At 39.6% G+C, this 19,355-nt stretch overlaps 6 protein-coding genes across 10 annotated transcripts; 3 read left to right on the top strand and 3 right to left on the bottom strand.

The window, feature by feature from the left end:
* Positions 1–1,328: 1,328 nt before the first annotated feature.
* Positions 1,329–3,379, top strand: LOC147278015 (Pseudouridine synthase family protein). Its single transcript, XM_086251249.1, has 2 exons — positions 1,329–2,695; positions 2,797–3,379. Exons 1-2 carry the CDS (start codon positions 1,449–1,451, stop codon positions 3,107–3,109), a joined length of 1,560 nt encoding a protein of 519 aa, XP_086107375.1. The 5' UTR covers positions 1,329–1,448; the 3' UTR covers positions 3,110–3,379.
* A 302-nt stretch (positions 3,380–3,681) lies between these two features.
* Positions 3,682–5,198, top strand: LOC147278016 (F-box protein SKIP23-like). The gene has a single exon (XM_086251459.1). The coding sequence runs from the start codon at positions 3,774–3,776 to the stop codon at positions 4,983–4,985; it is 1,212 nt and encodes a 403-aa protein (XP_086107585.1). The 5' UTR covers positions 3,682–3,773; the 3' UTR covers positions 4,986–5,198.
* Positions 5,199–6,064: 866 nt separating this feature from the next.
* LOC147278017 (uncharacterized) lies at positions 6,065–7,330 on the bottom strand. Its single transcript, XM_086251652.1, has 3 exons — positions 6,828–7,330; positions 6,467–6,731; positions 6,065–6,377 (listed from the first exon to the last, which is right to left on the bottom strand). The coding sequence occupies exons 1-3, from the start codon at positions 6,961–6,963 to the stop codon at positions 6,146–6,148; spliced, it is 633 nt and encodes a 210-aa protein (XP_086107778.1). The 5' UTR covers positions 6,964–7,330; the 3' UTR covers positions 6,065–6,145.
* A 4,870-nt stretch (positions 7,331–12,200) lies between these two features.
* LOC147278018 (HMG (high mobility group) box protein with ARID/BRIGHT DNA-binding domain-containing protein) lies at positions 12,201–15,587 on the top strand. 5 transcript variants are annotated; one of them, XM_086250925.1, is made up of 7 exons: positions 12,201–12,598; positions 12,971–13,147; positions 13,435–13,513; positions 13,657–13,819; positions 13,964–14,071; positions 14,662–15,008; positions 15,129–15,587. In XM_086250925.1, exons 1-7 carry the CDS (start codon positions 12,438–12,440, stop codon positions 15,225–15,227), a joined length of 1,134 nt encoding a protein of 377 aa, XP_086107051.1. In that variant the 5' UTR covers positions 12,201–12,437; the 3' UTR covers positions 15,228–15,587. The 5 variants fall into 5 exon arrangements, with proteins under 5 accessions (XP_086107051.1, XP_086107052.1, XP_086107053.1 ...); XM_086250926.1 differs by having other exon boundaries at positions 12,204–12,818; positions 14,647–15,008; positions 15,129–15,580; XM_086250927.1 differs by having other exon boundaries at positions 12,204–12,602; positions 14,647–15,008; positions 15,129–15,580.
* A 578-nt stretch (positions 15,588–16,165) lies between these two features.
* Positions 16,166–17,584, bottom strand: LOC147278019 (U11/U12 small nuclear ribonucleoprotein 25 kDa protein-like). Its single transcript, XM_086250101.1, has 4 exons — positions 17,326–17,584; positions 17,094–17,199; positions 16,894–16,993; positions 16,166–16,694 (listed from the first exon to the last, which is right to left on the bottom strand). Exons 1-4 carry the CDS (start codon positions 17,582–17,584, stop codon positions 16,599–16,601), a joined length of 561 nt encoding a protein of 186 aa, XP_086106227.1. The 3' UTR covers positions 16,166–16,598.
* Positions 17,585–18,034: 450 nt separating this feature from the next.
* LOC147278020 (glutathione S-transferase F11-like) lies at positions 18,035–19,210 on the bottom strand. Its single transcript, XM_086251715.1, has 3 exons — positions 18,911–19,210; positions 18,767–18,815; positions 18,035–18,662 (listed from the first exon to the last, which is right to left on the bottom strand). Exons 1-3 carry the CDS (start codon positions 19,064–19,066, stop codon positions 18,211–18,213), a joined length of 657 nt encoding a protein of 218 aa, XP_086107841.1. The 5' UTR covers positions 19,067–19,210; the 3' UTR covers positions 18,035–18,210.
* Positions 19,211–19,355: the final 145 nt, after the last annotated feature.

Below are 19,355 nucleotides of genomic sequence, written 5' to 3' on the forward strand. Positions count from 1 at the left end.
GGAGTTGGTTCGGATGTGTAGTTGTAAATCCAGGCACTCGAGTTCGAGTCTCCAGTTTGACCCTTAGGCCTTGTATGAATTGTTTGTCTTTAACCAGCCCAAGAAATTAATTTGCATAAAAAATGGTCCATGACATCCTCGATTACAAAAAAAGAAAAATTAGACCTCTCTCCAATGTAGCTGGATTAAAGCCATATGTCCTCAAACTTTTATTCAATTCTCACTTTGGTTTCTTAATTTGTTTTTCAAATTTTGGGATCTAAAAATTTTATTCAAGAGTCTCATTACTCTAATAATTTTTTCACATCTAAAATGCTTATGGAACCGGATATGTCCTCAAACTTGTATTCGATTGTTAGTTTGGTTTTATAATTTGTTTTTCAAATTTTGGGATCTTAAAATTTTATTCAAAAGTATCATTACTTTGTTAAATTTTTGTCACATCTATTAAGTTTACATCTAAAATGCTTACGAAACAATCGGCCTATAGATCGTTTGGTTTTATATTCTTGAACTATAGATTGTTTTTCACCACTTTGAGTCTTTGACCATCATACCCCTAAATGTTTTCTACATTACTCCATAAACATATATAATTTGTCTTTCTAATTGAATGAACAAAGATCAAAGCTTTTCTCTTAATTTTTGTTCGTTCAATTTAAAAGCCAAATTATTTGTTCATAGAGAAATGTAGGAAATGGTCTATAGTCCAAGGGAATAATGAGTATTGGAAAACTTTTTCCAATGATGGACAAGTGTTTGAGTGTGTTTTAATGAATTACAACAAAGTAGAGGTGTCAACCGGGTCGGACTGGCCTGAGCACGATATGACACAACACGATTAAATGGGTCGGGTCAGGCCGAATTTGTTAGCTCATCGGACACGACACGAGACGAGCACGACACAAGCACATGCACGAAATGGGCCCGAATTAAGCACAACTATTTTAACATTGTTTTTTCCTTTTTTAAATAATTTTTCAACAAAAATATTTAATTTTTATGAAAAATAATGTTAATATTTAATTATAAATAAGAAAAATTATCATAAAATTAGTTTTATTATCCTAAAAAATAAAAATAAAAAAAAATCCGTGGGCCGGCTCATTTAAGGCACGACAAAAGCACAAATGGCTTGCGGGCTGTGAGTTGTATCATAGTTAAATCTTAACTATATAGATCGGTCCGAACATGACACAAAAACATAAAAAACTCAACTTAAATGGGCCGGACCAGACGGTCCAACTCGTTTGACACCTCTACAACAATGGATCACGCTCTCTAGCTTACGCAGAGAGTAAGAAATAATTTCTCATAAAATAAATAAATTAAATTATACATGGTCTCTTGTTTTAGGGTTTTATCAGGGTACAGAGGCAACTGCAATGGCCTGAAAGTGTAATGGAGTCCTTGAGCAACATCTACAAACCTAACTCACACAACTGAAAATGGAGAACCCAGATACAAAAATCACAAGATCTCCACCACCACCACCGCCACAAGAACCAGACCCCAAGAAGCTCAAAATGTCCACCACTACCACCACGGACGACGAAGAAACCACCTCCACAATCAAAAAGGAAAGATACAAGCGCCGAAAGGTTGCAATTTTCTTCGCTTATTGCGGTGTGGGATACCAAGGCATGCAAAAAAACCCAGGCGCTAAAACCATCGAGGGCGACCTTGAAGAAGCCCTCTATCTCTCCAACGCAGTTCCCGAGCAGGACCGTAACAACCCTAAGCGCTATGATTGGGCCCGCTCAGCCCGTACCGATAAGGGCGTCAGCGCCGTGGGCCAAGTAGTCTCGGGCCGGTTCTATGTCGACCCACCGGGCTTCGTCGACCGCCTCAATTCGATCCTTTCCCCACAGATTCGGATTTTCGGGTACAAGCGCGCCACGGCGTCGTTTAATGCGAAGAAGTTCTGTGATCGGAGAAGGTATGTGTATCTTATCCCCGTGTTTGCTCTTGATCCGAGTGCGCATCGCGATAGAGAGAGCGTGATGGCTAGTTTAGGGTCTGAGAAAGAACTAGTTAAGTGCTTGGAGTGCTCCGAGAGAGGGCGTAAAGTTGGGGGCTTGATGGGTAAGCGCAATTATGAATTGAGAGGTGGTGCGAGTGCAGAGTTAGGCATGTCGTCCAACACTAATGAGTCTGTGGTGAACTCTCAAATTAATGTCTCTTCGGACAATGCAGGTGGTGATCATTTGAATTCTGAATCCAAAAATGAAATTAGCGTTAACAATAGCACTGGGGTTTCTGAAATTAAGGTTGACAATGATGGAATGGTCCCAAATGAGGATCCTGATTTGAATTCTGGGTCACTGGATGATTCAAACCTTATTGGTGCAGAGAGCGTTAATGGAGAAGAGAAGCCTGTGGAGGAAAGTGGAAGTGGATTTCGTTATGGTGAAAAGGAGAGGGAAAGGTTTAATAATATCTTGAATTGTTATGAGGGGACTCATAACTTCCATAACTTCACTACCAGAACTAAGGCCGAAGACCCTGCTGCTCGGCGTTACATTATTTCGTTCAATGCAAACACCACGGTTACAGTTGAGGGTATTGAATTTGTCAAGTGTGAAGTTGTGGGGCAGAGCTTCATGCTTCATCAGATTAGGAAGATGATTGGGCTTGCGGTGGCAATCATGAGGAACTGTGCTCCTGAGTCTTTGTTAGAAAGAGCTTTGCAAAAGTAAGTACCTGGATTATTATCATTATCATAGTATGTTTGCATATGCTTTTTTTGAGAATTGGGATAATATCAAGTTTAACTGAATTTTATGTAAAATTCAGGGATGTTAACGTTAATGTGCCTACTGCTCCTGAGACTGGTTTGTACTTGGATGAGTGCTTCTTTACATCATATAACCAGAAATGGGGAGACAGTCATGAAGAGCTGTCCATGAAAGACTACGAAGAAGAGGCACAAGATTTCAAAATGAAGCATATTTACCCTCATATCGCATCCACTGAGCTTAAAGAAGGTATTGTGGGTCTCTGGTTGCACTCTCTCAACCACCGTAATTATCCGGATTTATGTGCTGCTGACAAAAAAGGAGACACAAACAACGGAAAAACTGCTGATATGGAGAATGTGGCTGACTAAATTGTTTCCCAGGCAATTGGATTTCTTCATTGTACGTCTTTTGCTTTCTTCAATATTTACCACTGATTATTGGCAATAGAAACTTTGACATCTTTTAGGGGAAGAAAATGTAGTTCATTTTCATTCTTCATTTGGGTTCATGCTTATGAAATTCTACTGAGGATGTGATTTACATAGTATTACAAATTTGTAGTTACAGTTAGTTGCTATGTAATTTGTATCAGACAAAATTTATGGTTACAGAAGGATCTTCATAGCTTATTACTGAAATCAATTTTATCCCCTTGAATCCAAGTCCTAAATCCTAAACAGTTCAATCTTGTATGGAAAGGACAAGTAAGTGAGTTTCTCTCTCTGAAAGACCAGACTTGATGGACCTCGATTAATTTTCTAATGGCCCAAAAATAGGAGGCCCACTTTCTAAAAACATAACGGGCCTTGGGTTCACGACCCAGTTGCAAATTCAAAGTCTAAGTCAACTTACCAAACAATTTGCCCAAAAAAAAAAGTCAACTTACCAAACCAATGGTGAACTTAAATATCTTGTAAAATACATTTTTGTGAGTTGAATTAACTTAAAAAATTCGTAAAGTTGGGAAAACCCAAGGAGATAGGAGTTGGGGCCTGGGGGAAGCCGACCGATCAAGCCCGCCCGCCCGCGAAAATGGGCGTGGATTGGACCCAACTCCCGCCAGAACTGGTAGAATCAATCTCGAAGAAGCTGACAATCTACGCCGACTACCTCCGATTCCGGGGCGTTTGTCACAGCTGGCGAGACTCTGCCCCGAAAACTCCGCTGCACCTCCCTCCTCAGCTCCCATGGCTGATGCTCCCCCAATCCCAGCCCAACCAATCCCACCGCGCTTTCTTCAACCTCTCCAACAGCAGAGTCCACTTTCTTCACCTTCCAGAAGCTTCTCATCGCAAGCGCCGCTGCGGCTCCTCACACGGCTGGCTTGTAATCCTCGACGAAACCCCTTCCGTCCTTCTCGTAAACCCTCTCACACGTGCCAGGCGCCACCTCCCCCCACTCTCAACCTTCCCTAACGTCGTTCGATTCGATTACTCTGAAATCGGCCGAGAATACGCACTCCGATCCTTGTCCGGTGACATCTACACGCGGAATTTGACGCAAATGCGTGATTCATTTCTGAAAAAAGTCGTCCTCTCCTCGAGTCCTTTGGAAGCGAAAGCCAACGGTTTTGTCGCCCTAGCGATCGTTAATCAAACCGGTGATTTGGCGTTTTGTAGGGACGGAGACCAGTCTTGGACTTTTATTGACGACGCGCGATGTTATTCCGAGGATGTCATATCTTTCAACGGCTTGTTTTACGCCGTGGATAATAACGGTACCGTTGCGGTGTGCGATGTTCTCGGTGGTCCGTCCCCTGCGGTTTCGATCATCCAAACGCCGAGACTAGACGATGCAGACATGCGATATTTGGTGAGCTCTGGGACCGATTTGTTATTGGTGAGTCGGTATTTAGACATTGATTATGATTTTTTGGATGATAATACACATGTAAGTTATAGAACGGTGGGATTTGACGTTTTTAGGATGAATTGGAAGGGGGAGAGGTGGGACAAGCTTGAGAACTTGGGTGATAGGATGGTGTTTATTGGGGAAAACTCGTCCTTTTCTTTGTCTGCGTCTGATTTTCCGGGATGTGTGGGAAATTGTGTTTATTTTACAGACGATTACTCTGAGTCTGAGTTGTCTAACTATGATAGTGGACTTGGGGGATATGATTCCGGCATTTTCAAATTGTGGGATGGAACAATTCAAGAATTGCCTCCTTATCCAAGGAGTTCGCGTTATCAGCTACACTTGCCTCCCGGCTCTCTACCTCTTTGGGTTATTCCGAATCCGTGCTAAATGCTTATACATCATCTTCACTGTAAGTAATTGCAATTGTCCATGTTGGATCCTGAACACTGAATTCAGTTTAATGTCTGGTATTGTAATGTTAAACATTGTTTTGTGTACGAGATACAGTTGTATATATATTATTTGTTTCATGTATTTGATTATGATTTATGTAAATATACGCTGTTATTTAAAATTCTATGTATCAAGTAATTCTCTGTAGTAAGCCATTATGGATGTCCGATAACGCAGATAACACCGCATTTAACTAGAGTGACTTTTCGATTGTGGTATTGCATTCAATGTATTTGTTCTACAATAATTTTTTTTGATAAATGGTTTTGAATTTTTCATGGAAGCTCATACTATGCATCTTGTTAAGTTTTGTTAGAAGCAGAGTTTCAATTGGGTACCAGTGCTTATACAGGTTAAGAAAGTTGTGCAGTGAGTTTTCTTATTCAACTATCTGACACTGCATGGATATAGGCTATATAGCTAGCTCTGGGGTCAAGCTGGAGTTGTTTCTGTTCATATCTAAATTCTTAATTTATATTGTATGGAATGAATATCATGATTCAGTTTATCAAGGTTTTATTAGAACACTTGGACATACGTCTCCAGTAGAATAAAGAATAACTAGTGGGGTTAGGAGGTAGGTGAACGTTGGACAACGTTGAGCTGAGTTTGTATTACTCTTTTGTTGTTCACTTGCTTGGCATTTTGAAGGACTTTGATGTACAGTTTAGTTACATATTACAGATATGGAAGAGCCAATGGTTGCACTGGTGTTTCTTTCTTCATCTGTTTTCTATTTCCAGACGAAATTTTGGTTGGGATTGGTAAAAGCATTCTCATAGTTAATCAAAGGCAAAGTATATGAAATTATTTGATCATCGAACCTTGCGTGTGTGGGGAATCATTTTTGTTTCCTCTTGGTGCTGTCTAAAAAACCCCAAATTGGAGGGCCCAGTCCATATGTGGTTTTTTTTTTTTTTTTTTTCTGTGAGTTATAGAAATACAACTATGGAGTATGGAGCAGGCTTAAGTCTAAGTAAACCATAGTGTACTTGAGCATCTAACTGAGAAGCTGAGAATGAAAAGTGAAATTTTGACTAGTAGAGACTAGAGAGTGTAGAGTAGCTAGTGGACTAGAAGTAAAGTAGTGAGGACTATGCGATACAACGCATGGAGTAGATGGAGACAGCAGACGAGTCGAACATAGAGTAAGAGGAAGAGGGTGTGGGGTGATCACTCTCTAAGCCATAGTCCATCGGCATCATCGGACGGTACTCCAGCTCCTCATCATGATCGTACACGAAATCTGGCAACTCCATCTGATTCCTCCGCACCTGCTCCCACAGAAACTCCACCCTGCTCACATACTTTAGCTTCCTGTACAACCTGTACATACGTATGTACATGCAAGACAAACAAATTAACCAGATCATCACTAAACTAATTAATCAATAAGCACCAAACATCCGACGTACCCTCCGCTGAAAAGGAGACGACCAAAGGTGGCCAGGAAGAGTCTGGCCTGTAAATCCGGGTGGATAAAGTAAACGGCTTCGAGATGATCCTTGACGTTCATCGGAATCGCCTCGTAGATGGATCGTAGGGTCGAAATCCCAGGGAAGTTGTCGCTGCGATGAACATCTGTGTGCACGTACACCACAGAGAACGGCCTTTCCCCTAAATTTGGTAAGATTTTCTCCTGCAAGTAGTTTTTCAGAGCCTCGTTGCTCACAGTTCGAGCTGATCCATCGATCATCAAACAAACAAGATGGAAATTATTAATTCAGCCAACAAGAAAACAAAGCCGCGTACGTATTTAATTAATGAGTAAATTACCTGGAAAAAACTTTCCGATGATGCGAACAACGTTTCGACCATGTTTGTCTCGACCTTGGATCTTAAAAAGTTGAAGTTTGTCAATCAGAAGCTGTTGATCTGATAGAGAGAGCGTAGCAGAAGAAGGATTGTTCATGTTTGTTGATCTGCGCTGATAGATTCGTAATACAAATGTAGGCTACTTGTAGCGGTTATGTTGTAGTAATGTTACTTCCTAATGTAAATGTAAACTGTAAAGTAAACGGTGGTGCGGTGTTGCTTTTGAGGGGGAATATCTATCTCATCATAAAAAGGCTTTTAAAATGAAATGTGGGGGGAGACTGGGGGAGCCCAGAACCCAGACAAGGTATGAGGCCCCATGGGCCCCATGCTATAGCCAATAGCGTGACTGCGTGAGGGAGGGAAGGTAACCATGACTCATGAGGGTCGAATATTCTTAAGAATCTTCCAAATGGATTGACTCAGACTCTGATGATCGAATGCATGGGACTGAACGGAACAGGGTGCTCTCACGCGTATGGGGTGTCTCCCTTTGGTCTTATATGGATAGTGGAGAAGCAACCTCTTCAATCTTCATCTACTTTCTCGTAGCCTTGTTGGGACTAGGAAGGGTTTAAATCACTGCATCTGTAATTGGAAATTAGAAATTACAATTTGACATTCAATTCAATTGTCCTACTATGCATCTTCTTTTCTAAACTAGAAATTAGAACCATCCTTTTGCTTTTTATGTCCAAGCAATTTTATAATCTGTAATGGTGGAATGATATTTTTTCTCATTCCATCAATGGAAAAAAAGAAGAAAAGGAAATGAAACGGATAAGGCAACTAGGCAAGCGATGTTTTCGCATTGAAAGAGACTCGCAACCCCTCAAATATGGATGATTGGATGGATACTTTTCACAAAAAGACCAAGCAAAATAAAATAAAATAAAATAGATTAGTCAAATGTTGCATGGAATAATCAAGGTTAGGGTGCCCCGTGAGGAAAGTAATATCGTTGCAGCGAGTGGGGTGGGGCATAGTTTGAAAAGCCCCATCACACATAAACAAATATAGGCTTTTGATATTTTTTTTTTGGGGGTCCAATAGGCTTTTGAATCTTAATAAAATGTAAAAAACAAAAGAAACTTAGCATGTAAAGGATATATATATATATATATATATATTATTTATGCATCTTTTATCATGTTATCGAGTACGTTTGTTCTTGGCCAAAAAAATCGAGTACGTTTGAAATTTTCAATAGAGACTGGGGAGGAATCAAGAAGATGATTGTTATGTACCACCTACCAATACCATTTAATTATGTTTCTCATTTGATAGCCTAAGAGTCCCGCACTCTGTTTAATATAATTTATATAAAACAAATGCATTGAATGCTCCTATGGAAGTCGCTGTGGAGGCAGCAAGTTATAATGAAGTAAACGATAATATGGTTCGCAATCAAATGAATATAATATAAAGATTAAAGGACTTTAAAATTGATAATTGAAAGTGGACGGGTAAACAATACGTTACAGGCGATGGTTGGTCATTTCGTCTTTCTATATCGTAACATTAGGCCATTTTGATATTTGGCAAAGTTTGGGTCTGTCTGAGTGGAAAAGAACAAAAACAAAGGTCTGGGGGCATTCCGAGAATTGAACTCGGGACCTCTCGCACCCAAATGCCCTTGTAACCTTGTTTGTTGTCTTGGAGAGTAACTATTTATCATATTCTTCTCAAAAGACATAATAAACAGGCTAGTTCAAAGTCTCCCCCACTACAAGAATTTCCTGTCTAGAAATCAAATATTAAGGCATCAAAATTAATAGAAACACAACAAGATACTCAATCTTTATGACATATCTCCTATTCTTTCTGTACATTTTATGCCCCACTGCTCTTAATACAATATACCAATCACACAAAGAATTAGAAGAAACAATAGTCGAATTTCACTTATACCCTGTTGACGCCTCAATGCTTCCAACTCATTTCTCAACTCATCCATCTGATTTCTCAATGCATCATTCTCCTCTCTCAGGCCTTCACTTTGTACCAGCAGCCCAACCATCTGCAGTTTCGTTTGGTAACTGCTATATGGGTTCTCCTGATTACAAGAAATTCTTTCTTTCTAGATGAGATTTGTATATAAATGTCCTTTCTTGATTTCCATTTTAATGGTTTCTCATTTTCTGAAGGTAGAATAGATGGAAGTGGGAAGCGATTTTTGAAGTTGGGACGAATTAATACCAGATGCATTGGGTCTGATCTTCAACAACCTTTCTCTCCAGGAGAGACTGACAGCGATCCCAAGGGTTTGCAAATCCTGGAGCAAGGCAGTGATGGGGCCTTACTGCTGGCAAGAGATAAACAATGAGCAATGGGAGTGATAGATGCCAGCCTCACCACCTTGATCGCATGCTTCAAATGCTGATTGCAAGAAGTAGCAGATTGCTTCGAAAGCTCTGTGTTTCGAGCCTCCAAAATGACATGATCTTCTCCTTCATTGCTGAACATTAAACATATTAGCTAATACTTATCACCACCACATATTTCAATTTCAATAAGATTTTGTTCGAACCCAGTTGCCCCTATGTGAATGCTTTGAAGTTTGCTTCCCATAATTGACCAGCTATGGCTGAAGGTAGACAGAGTTATTAACTTATTAGTCTAATTTGAGTACTTCATGTCAATATATGCCCCCACAATATACTGGTTTAGACAGTGTTAATATACTAGCAAATCACTTGTTGAGGTCATATGTTCAATGTCATGTTGATCAAGTTTTTGTTGTTAGGGAAGAGTGGCTTATGATAAATTGATATTTTCTGATTTGAGTCATGTTTTCTTGGTTTTGCAAGTCCTGGGATTTATCACAGTGTGTTTTATAGGCCTTGGTTTGTCGATTTGAAGACGCAGAAAACGGCCAGTAAAGTAAGGATTGGAGATGAGAGTACACCAGCGCTTGCTCACACACATACATTGAACAAGGAATTTACTGCAAGGCAGTCGACAGAGGACTTGGACCAATAAAGAGTCAGGGAGATCATCAATATTGATATTCAATTGTGATGATCGTCTTCTTGCTGATGATGATGATGTTTTTGATATTTTTATTAAGTGATGAACATGATCAGAGGAGGGTGCTCCAAGCTTAAGGGACGACTGGGATATACTCTTTCGTTTGGTTGCAGTATGATCACTTATGGTAGCAGAAACAACTTGGACACAAGATATTGATATTGATATGTAGGGCTAGGGGGGTTCTTACTCCAAACAGGCACGGCAGAGTATATGATGGGGATATATATAGGCCGTAGGCAGAGCAACCCCAATGCATAATCCTAGTTGCAATTGGTTTTAAAAAGAAAAAGAAAGAAAAATAGAAAAATTGCAACAAATTCGCATGCCCAAAGTCCCAATTTCTCAACACTTGGCTAATAATAGCAACATGGTGTGAGACTTCCCCTGACCTATGATTATGATTTACGAATAAAAACATGGTCTGACCCGACTCAACCCTATACCAAGACACCGTCTAGACTGAGTGGGCCCACAAACTTACCTAGAAATTGGGATGAGCCGAAACCCACCAAATGAGAGACCCATAGGACTTGTGGACCGTGCTTTTTGCTGATTGTTCGTAGAAAACAATTGAACCACATTGCTACCTAAATCAAAAATTTTGTTGAAACTAATCTGGGACCTATGCCTATTTTGCAAAAATTTACTCTTCTAAAAAGTAGCAAAATAACTTCTAAATAAAGCAACAAGCAACAAAGAGTGTCTAAGAATATAAAATTACCCCTTAGAAAAAGAATAACGTGTGAAGCACGTATTATATTTTAGGCTTATTAGCACATTTGCTTCCTACCTTTTAGGTTTTTTCTCATTTTGCCCCCTCATATTTATTTGTCTTATATAACTCTCTGAATTTTTATGTCATTTCTCATGTTGCCCGATACTGTCAACTTCATCAACACCACTGTTAGAAATGCTGACGTGGAAGGGTAATTTTGTCATTTCAACCGTAAAATATATTTAAAATAATATTTTAAAAATAAAATCTTTAAAATTCAATTAAAAACAAAACCAAACTCCTCCCTCTCCACCCACTGCGTAGGCTAGCCACCCCATTCTTCCCACCCACTGCACATTTCGACCACCCCTCCCTCTCCACCCACTGCACATGCCGACAACTCTCATTTCCCTCCTCCCCTATTTTTCCCTCTCTCTCTCTCTCTCCTTCTTCTTCTCCTCTCTCTCTCTTTACTCTCCCCTTCTTTCTCTTTCTCCCTGCACATGCCAGCTACACCCCCACCCATCCCCAACTCCACGCAGCCCAGCCCAGCCCAGCCCAGCCCCTCCACGCCCAGCCCCACCCAACCTCGCCCCGTCCAGCCTCACCCTCCCCCAATCTGTGCACCCTGCCCTCACTCTGCCTCGATATGCCCCACACAGTCCAACCCCGCCTAGCCTCAGTATTAGTCTCAGCCTCGCCCTGCCCAGCCTAGCCTTGCCTTGCCTCGCCCCGCCCTCGCTATGCCCAGATCCGCCCTACGCAGCCTAGCCCCAACTCGGCCCAGCCCCACCCAATTCTTCCCCCGCCCTTAGCCCCAGCCCCTCCCAACCCCCTTCTCCGCCTCCCCCCTCCCCCCTCCCCAGCCCCATTGCACAATCAAGAGAAACTTAAAATAAAAAAAATAAAAATTTTTTGATTTAATTAAAATTTCAATTTTATATTTTAAATTGAAAAATGTGAGAGGGTTGCCAACATGGCATATTGGGTCCCACAAATTACTATATAACACAAACATGTCAAATTGATCCTTTGTGGCTAAAAAGACGAAATTACCCAGCCACGTAAATGCAACATCAGCATTTCTAACGGTGGTGTTCACGGAGTTGATGAAATCGGGCAACATGAGAAACGACATAAAAGTTCAGGGGATTATATGAGGCAAAGTGAGAAAAAATCTAAAAGTCAAAGGGCAAATATGCTAATAAGCCTATATTTTAAACAAAAATGCTGACAAAATGAGGCATGGGTTCCATATCGCAACAAAATTTAAATTTAAGTAGCAATATGGTACAATTTTTTTAATTTCACAAGTGGCAATGAGATGAGCCCCAAAGTTTGGGTGGTATAGTAAAAAAAAATCCCTACGGACAATTTGTCATCTAATATATTTCTTAAGGGCAGTTTTTCTTTTTTGGCCATTGTACTTCAGCCCAGTTTTTAAGCCCATGATAGGTGGGAGGAGATTACGCATGATTGCATTGCCACAAATGCAACGAGTGGTTTTCTCTCTCTTTCTCGCTCTCCCTCTTTTCTTTGGGTGTAAGGAACCCAACTCACAAATTATTAATGAGAAATGCAAATTCCGATAAAAGAATCAAGAGATAAAGAGACTTAAAATAATAGCCCGGTGATGAAGGACTGAAGTCGCGAGATATTTAATGGGTCATTCTGTGGCCCACAAAATCCCATTGACCAGAGTAAAAATCACTGGGGATTTTTTGTCTGTATGGACGGTCCAAATAGCGTCCATGGATTAGCTGAGTGCAGTGGAGTGCAGAGTAAAACAGCCCAGAAAGGACGTTCAGATTATCTAGCAGCAGATGTACGCCAAGATTTGTTTCAGAAGCAGAAGCCCTAAGTGCATGTCAACCTCTTGGACATTGGACAGGAGAAGTGGCTCAGGCTCAGAGAGTTTACACAGCTCAGCAAGCTCCAGAGATGTCAGACTTCGAACGTCGACCCAATACAAATACAAGAGAGAGTAGGTACCAGCTAGCGAGACAGTAGGAGTAGCCGAGTAGGAAGTGTGTAATTATGAATATAACCTGTGAAAAAATAAATACCAATTAATTAAGCAAAGCATTAATACTATTAGGACATTGGCCACTGTTTTCAAATATCAAAATGACAGAAAAAGCCAGTTTTGTACAACCGTTACATCCCACGCGTCCAACTACACTCTTCTTTACGTCTCAGCTGTGGTCAGACTATTTACTGTTGCTTAATTTCAAGCTTATCTTGGAAATCATATCTTTCTTTACGTACTATATCTCATCATCATTATTATTATTATTGTCGCCTCTCTTTTACCCATCACACATCCCAGTTATTGATTTTCCGGCGAGGTGTGCAGCGGAAGTCGCCGGCGGGAAGATATGTCGCCGGTGGGTACAACCAAGGGCTCAAATGGGTTGCCGGGTATTATGCATTATCCTGCACCACTTGCTGCTCATGAAAATGTTGTCAAAGATCCTATTGCTTTCTGGGACACTCTCAGGCGCTTCCACTTCTTGATGAATACCAAGTTTATGTAAGCCAAAACTTTAGTACTTTTACTTCTGCTTTTTTTTTTTTTTTCTTTACTGCAAAAATAAATTTATTATTGGGGATTTGACTTTTGAGCGTGATCAGAAAAGTAGAGAGCTTAGAATGTGTTTGTTCATGGGAACTTTCAAAGTTTAACAAAAAAAAAAAACAATTTTTTATTTTGTATTTAAAAGGTCGGTTTATAACATGGTTGGTTCCTGACTCCTGTCTATATTTTTCCTCTTTCTCTGATATCTGTATTTTTTGTGCTTTCCTTTAAAAAAAAACAAGGATTCCTGTGATTGGAGGAAAGGAGCTAGATTTGCACATTTTATACTTGGAGGTAACAAAGAGGGGTGGTTTTGAGAAGGTTTGGCTATTTATCTTTTCCATCAGCCTTTTTTGGTCAAATCTTTTCCTTCATTTCCTCACTTCAAAAGTACCGTTATCTTTAAGACTTTAACATTACATTATATTTTAATTTATTTTCTAAAAATCATGTGTAAGCAACAGGTTGTTGCAGAGAAGAAATGGAGGGAAGTGGGTACTATATTCATGTTTTCCCCTACAACAACAAGCGCTTCATTTGTGTTGAGGAAACACTACTCAACTCTTCTTTACCATTATGAACAGGTTCACTTCTTTAAGATACAGGGTCCTTTATGTACCCCTACAGGTATTACACATATTCTCCTTGTTTCCCTTCTCGTGTAGCTTCATTTATTGAGTGCATCTTTTGACCTTGTAATTTTATTTAGAGTTTTGTGGGTCTAATTTTTTTTTTTTGTACAATAATTTAATTTTTTTTCTCTCTCTCCAGCTGCATTTTCCATCAGTAGCCGTTCAGACAAACCTGAACCAGCTCTTGTGGAATATTCCCCCAAAGGGCCCGAAGCCATAAAAGTTTGTCCGGATTCAGTTATTGAAGGTAGGTTCATTCATTTTTCAGTTCATCTCCAACCTCTCTATGCATTAATCTTGATATAAAAATCCTACAGGATAAGGTGAGTTTCAATCACGCACCACAGATGTTTGATGTGGTACCTCTTTTTTTGATAAGGAATATTTTGTGAGCTCATGCTATCCTGACTGATTATTGGATATGAATTATGAAATTATTAATAAAATTTGCAATTTTAATGGAAAGCTCAGTAGTCAGTATAGTGTATTCTCGGTCCGGTTTATCTTGTCCAGGGCCCCACTCCTATCTCATGTTACAAATATGCGGCTTCTATCCTATGTATACTATGTTTCTTCCATGTTTTAATTGTCAGATATTGTATCATCATGCACTGACGGGTCCATTTCAATGAATGAGCTTTTTGTTTGGGAGCATGTAACACGTACCTACATCAGCGATCCCTCAGCTTGAACTTAATTTTGAGAGAGCTTCTATGTTTAAGTGTTTTAGATTTGATTGGAGTGGTTTTGCCTATGCCCTAATTAAGGTTGTTACCATGCATATTAATAACTCTGTAGCTTTCTAACATTCTTAATTAGCAGGTAACGTTTTTTCAGGTACGGGGACAATTGATGGGAAATTTGATTGTGGGTATTTGGTAACTGTGAAATTGGGTTCGGAGATTCTGAGTGGAGTGCTCTACCATCCTGAGCAGTCGGGTCCTAATTCCAATTCTAATCCAATGAGTGCCCTTGTACCATACAACCCCAAAAGACGAGGTTCCAGGAGGAGGAGGAGAAGAAGAAGGGGAGATCCCAACTATCCAAAACCCAATAGGAGTGGCTATAATTTCTTCTTTGCTGAAAAGCATAACAAGCTCAAGTCTCTCTACCCAAACAGAGAAAGGGAGTTTACCAAGATGATAGGCGAGTCTTGGACCAATCTCCCTCAAGAAGAGAGGATGGTAATAATTAATTAATATATTACAAAGGCACAGATATATATATATATATATATAATTGCTTACTTTGTTCTTTATCAATAGTAGTATAATTCGTCATATTTTTTGTCATTTTTTAAATAGGTTTACCAGAATATTGGGTTGAAAGACAAAGAAAGGTACAAGAGAGAGTTGAAAGAGTACAAGGAGCAAATGAAGCTCAGGCAGACCAAGGAAGTTTAATAGAGCTGATTAGTGGAGCTTAAGAAGAGGGTCGAGAGAGGAGAGTTTGAGTGAGCTTTGGGCTAGAATGTATTCTCTGGTTGTCAAAACAAAAGTTCTTGCAACCATTTTACTTTGATGAACTTGAGCTTTGATGCAAAAATGCACTCGGCAACTCCTTGCTGGTTTCTATGGCTTTTAATTCATGGGGAATGTTAAGGTTTTTTCTTGTTATTTTCTTGGTATAAGGACGGGCTGAAGCCCAAACACACCCAAAACTAACCCCTAATTATTCGAGGCTTCATTAAGCCAATGCAATCAGCCTGCACTGAACTAATAACAAAAGGGGGAGGGGGAGCTCAAACAAATGGAAAGCAAGACTCAAGTCATGACCCAAGATAACCAGTCCATCAGCCACACAACTTTGCTCCCGAAACACAAGGATATCTCATTTCTTGGTTGGACCAGCCCAACCGGCGATTTCCAAATAAAGATAGATTTTTTCCTGTACCTGCCAATATAACTCTTATTTCTTACTTAAAACAGTTTATTGATCCAACAATGAAATAGAAAAGAGGCACAGTAAGCCCAAACATATTAAATCTTCAGAAGAAGAGAATGAATATTGCAGTGCTATTAATCGAAATTATTTTATTGCATTTCTTGTTCATATAACTTACCACATCTTTCAAAGAAGGGGGTTCATGTAGAATACTCCCCTGGATATTCTGCAAACAAACTAGAAAGATGAAAAGCATCCTCCAACTAAAGTAAAAGAATAAGAATGCTACATGTATCTGCTGCCTCAACTTTAGACATATATATAGTGTATAATAACCTCGAAAAGAGAAACGTATAGTTGATTGCAGATAAATCCCCCTTCCCTTTCTTTCCTCTTTATAAGGAGAGAATAATGATAGAAATTAGATATAAGGGTAAGGGTATTGCACCAAAATGAATCAAAATCACAATACTTTCCTTCATTAATTGGTGTCTCTTCGTCCTAATTCCTTTCACTTGTATTCAGACTATAGCATTTAGTTTGCTTTTTCTTTCAATGAAAATTCTGGTAAGAGGACCTTACATAAACAATCTATATGACTCCATTCTTTGCATAAACTACAAAATAAATCATTCAAATTTCATCCTTCATGATTGGACATCATAGATTGATGATACATCTATCATCTATATTCTATGAAAGTGATGAAAAATATATGATAAGATTTGTCATATTAACAGCAACAGCCTACTGCCTACAGGTGTATTTGGCGTTCGCATGAAAAAGAATATTACAAATATTTATTCAGCAGTGAAGATCCCTAACCATAAGCTGCGTAGTACTGCAAGATTAAGGAAAGCAAAAACAGATACCAAAGTATGAATCAAGTGTCAGGTACGGTTGCCAAGGCCATGAAAGAAGCGGTGTCTCCTCCTCTTTGAATGCCTATGAGAACCCTTCAACACTACGTAAGGAACAAAATGCACCTGGACATACATACATGGGCACACATGTTTCCTTGTAATTAAATTACAGTCTGACTTGCAAATACATATGAATGGATAACGTTAAGGTCCCAATTAAATAGTTGATCGCAGATACTAGAGTCTAGACATGGTAATATGATATCCCAGAAAATTGAAAATTGAAAAATGAAAACTTGACAAGGCCGTAGAGGAAATTAACCTGAGAATTGTTGCGTATACCAAAATCCTGAAGTGCAACATTGTCATCAAGTAGCTTCTCATTATGGTATGAGAGGCAAAAACTCCCCCACACGTGCTTCCTATCACACCAAAATCAATATGAATAGCCATCCATGATCCATCTCTATTCTCTTCCTATCACACAATGCAGATTATTATGTGGTAAGTAGTAGAAGGTACCATGAAATTTGGCGGTGACCCATCTTGGATTGCTCCATCTGGTTGATTTTCTTCTTAATTGCAAGCTTAAGATCCTTGACCGTAGCAGAATTCATGAGTGCCACATCTTCGATCAGCATCAATTTCAATTCCAAACAAAATGAATGAAGCAGTTCATTTTCAGTAAAAACTAGAAAGAGAGCAAAATCAGAAATTGAAAAACTTTAGATTGCTAAGCTGAGTAGGAAGGTACCAAAAGAGGTGGCGTCAAGCTTGAGGACAGAGATGCGCATGGCACTGCCCAATTCGAGGCTGATGAGAGTGTCGACATCGGATAAGGTTGGTTTTTTGGGAACATCGGCGAGTATAGGATCGTCCACAAGAGCAGCCAGCGTGGACTGCAGCCTTGCTTTCTTTATATTGTTTTCCTTATATACGGATCCTCCTCCTTCCACGTTGCTGCTAACTTCCCCATCCCCCTTTCCCTTCTTCGTATTACTATTAGACTCCATCTTCATCTTGCTCTTACACTCTTACCTTTAGATTACCCTCTAACACTAACCGAACCTCTGCTGCTCTGCTCACTTGAATACTGGATTTCACGGAAACAGAGATTTTTTGCTTTTAGGCCCAATGGTAGTGATCCTTTGGCCCATTTCTCTTCCAGTGTCTATTGGGCTTCTATCTCTTGGGTTTGTATTCTTGCCACCCATTCAGGGGAAGAGGGTGTCTTTTTTATTTTATTCCTTGCTCAATAACTCTTGGGTTTGTAACTTTGTATCCTTGCTCAATAACTTTTGGTTATTCCTTAATTCGTTTTTTCTCCTTTTTAATTTATAACATCTGTTATTTATAAAAAGAGAAGGTAACTTTTTCTTTTTAAGTTTTAATAAAAACTCAAATAATCAAGAGATGCAGAAGAATTCTGCTTAACATAATTTCACAAACCAAACAACAATATGTAAGCAAGAAAAACCAGACAACAATATGTTATACAAGCAAAATGGTCTCCAACCTCAGGAAAACCTAAGAAGAAGGTTTTCCTTTCCGGTTGAAGTACATCAATTATTCAAACCTTAAGTTAAAGTTAAAGAGCAAAGCACCGACATCCGAAAGATAAAATAGAGCAAAAGAAAACTCAAGGTTTCTGCATCTGAACCACCTTCTCCCAGGAGTCTCGGGTGGATATCTCAGTCCACCACCTGCCCACATTGTTTCTAGAAGTAATCAGGTCTCCCCTATTGGTGTTATTGACCAGGTACTGAGTGTTGGGCAAGTGGGAAAGATCAGCCAGCGAAAATTCATCACCCGCCAGGAAGCGGCTCTCACTCAGTCTCTCTTCATACACGTCCAGCACCTTGGACAGCTTTTCCTCATTCTGCCTGATCATTCCCTGGTCTTGCTTCAGCTTCATTCTTGGTGCAAATGCAAGTTGAAAAACCAGAACTGAGCTTGGAGGGCTGAAGCTTTGCCCTTCAGCTTCTAGCCATTGATCTATGGAGGCCTTCTCCAATGGGTTCGTTCCGTACAATCCCCTGTTTCCCTGATCTGCGTACTTCTCACATATGTACCGGCATATGGATCTCGATTCTGTATACAAATTAATTAACATACATGCAAAATTAATATGGAATTAGTAAATAACAGAATTCATACTATTTGTCTCTGAAAAATAAAATGGTAGGCATATATACCGAAGAGGGAGATGCTCTCGTCTTGAAAAGCTGGCACTTGTCCAAAGGGCTGTTGCAGTAAACAAAAGAAAAACTTCAGATGAGAAATGAGTCAATGAGAATCAGAGTCTCATTGTATGCGAAAGAATAGGAGATGGTACCTACCTGGATCTTGAGGTAGTCAGGCTTCTTGTGCTCGTTTTTGGACATGTTCACAGAAATGAGCTGAAAATCCACCTCTTTCTCAAGGAGACAGGCCAAGACTCTTGACACAGCTGTGGATAACGGTGGTCCGTACACTTTCACTGGAGTCGCCGCCATTAGTATTAGATATGAACTGGGTTATGCTCCCTTCTTTCTCTTCCTTCCTCTATAAATTCTGGTGCTTTTAGTGTCTTCCTGTATTGTTTTGCACCATACAAAAGCACGGCGAGTTTCTCTGCCACTTTATCCCTTGCTTAAAGAGGGTTGGTTTTATTGGGTCCACCACGTAACAAACTACTAATTTACTAAATACAAAGATAGTTTTAGGATCAAACAAACAAGAATCCCTCATTTTTAATGTATTTTGATTACCATTAAAGACTTTTAACTTATTTTTTTAATTTTT

The sequence above is a fragment of the Dryas octopetala genome, chromosome 7, assembly GCF_963921425.1.
Source record: "Dryas octopetala chromosome 7, drDryOcto1.1, whole genome shotgun sequence".
Taxonomy (NCBI): domain Eukaryota; kingdom Viridiplantae; phylum Streptophyta; class Magnoliopsida; order Rosales; family Rosaceae; genus Dryas; species Dryas octopetala.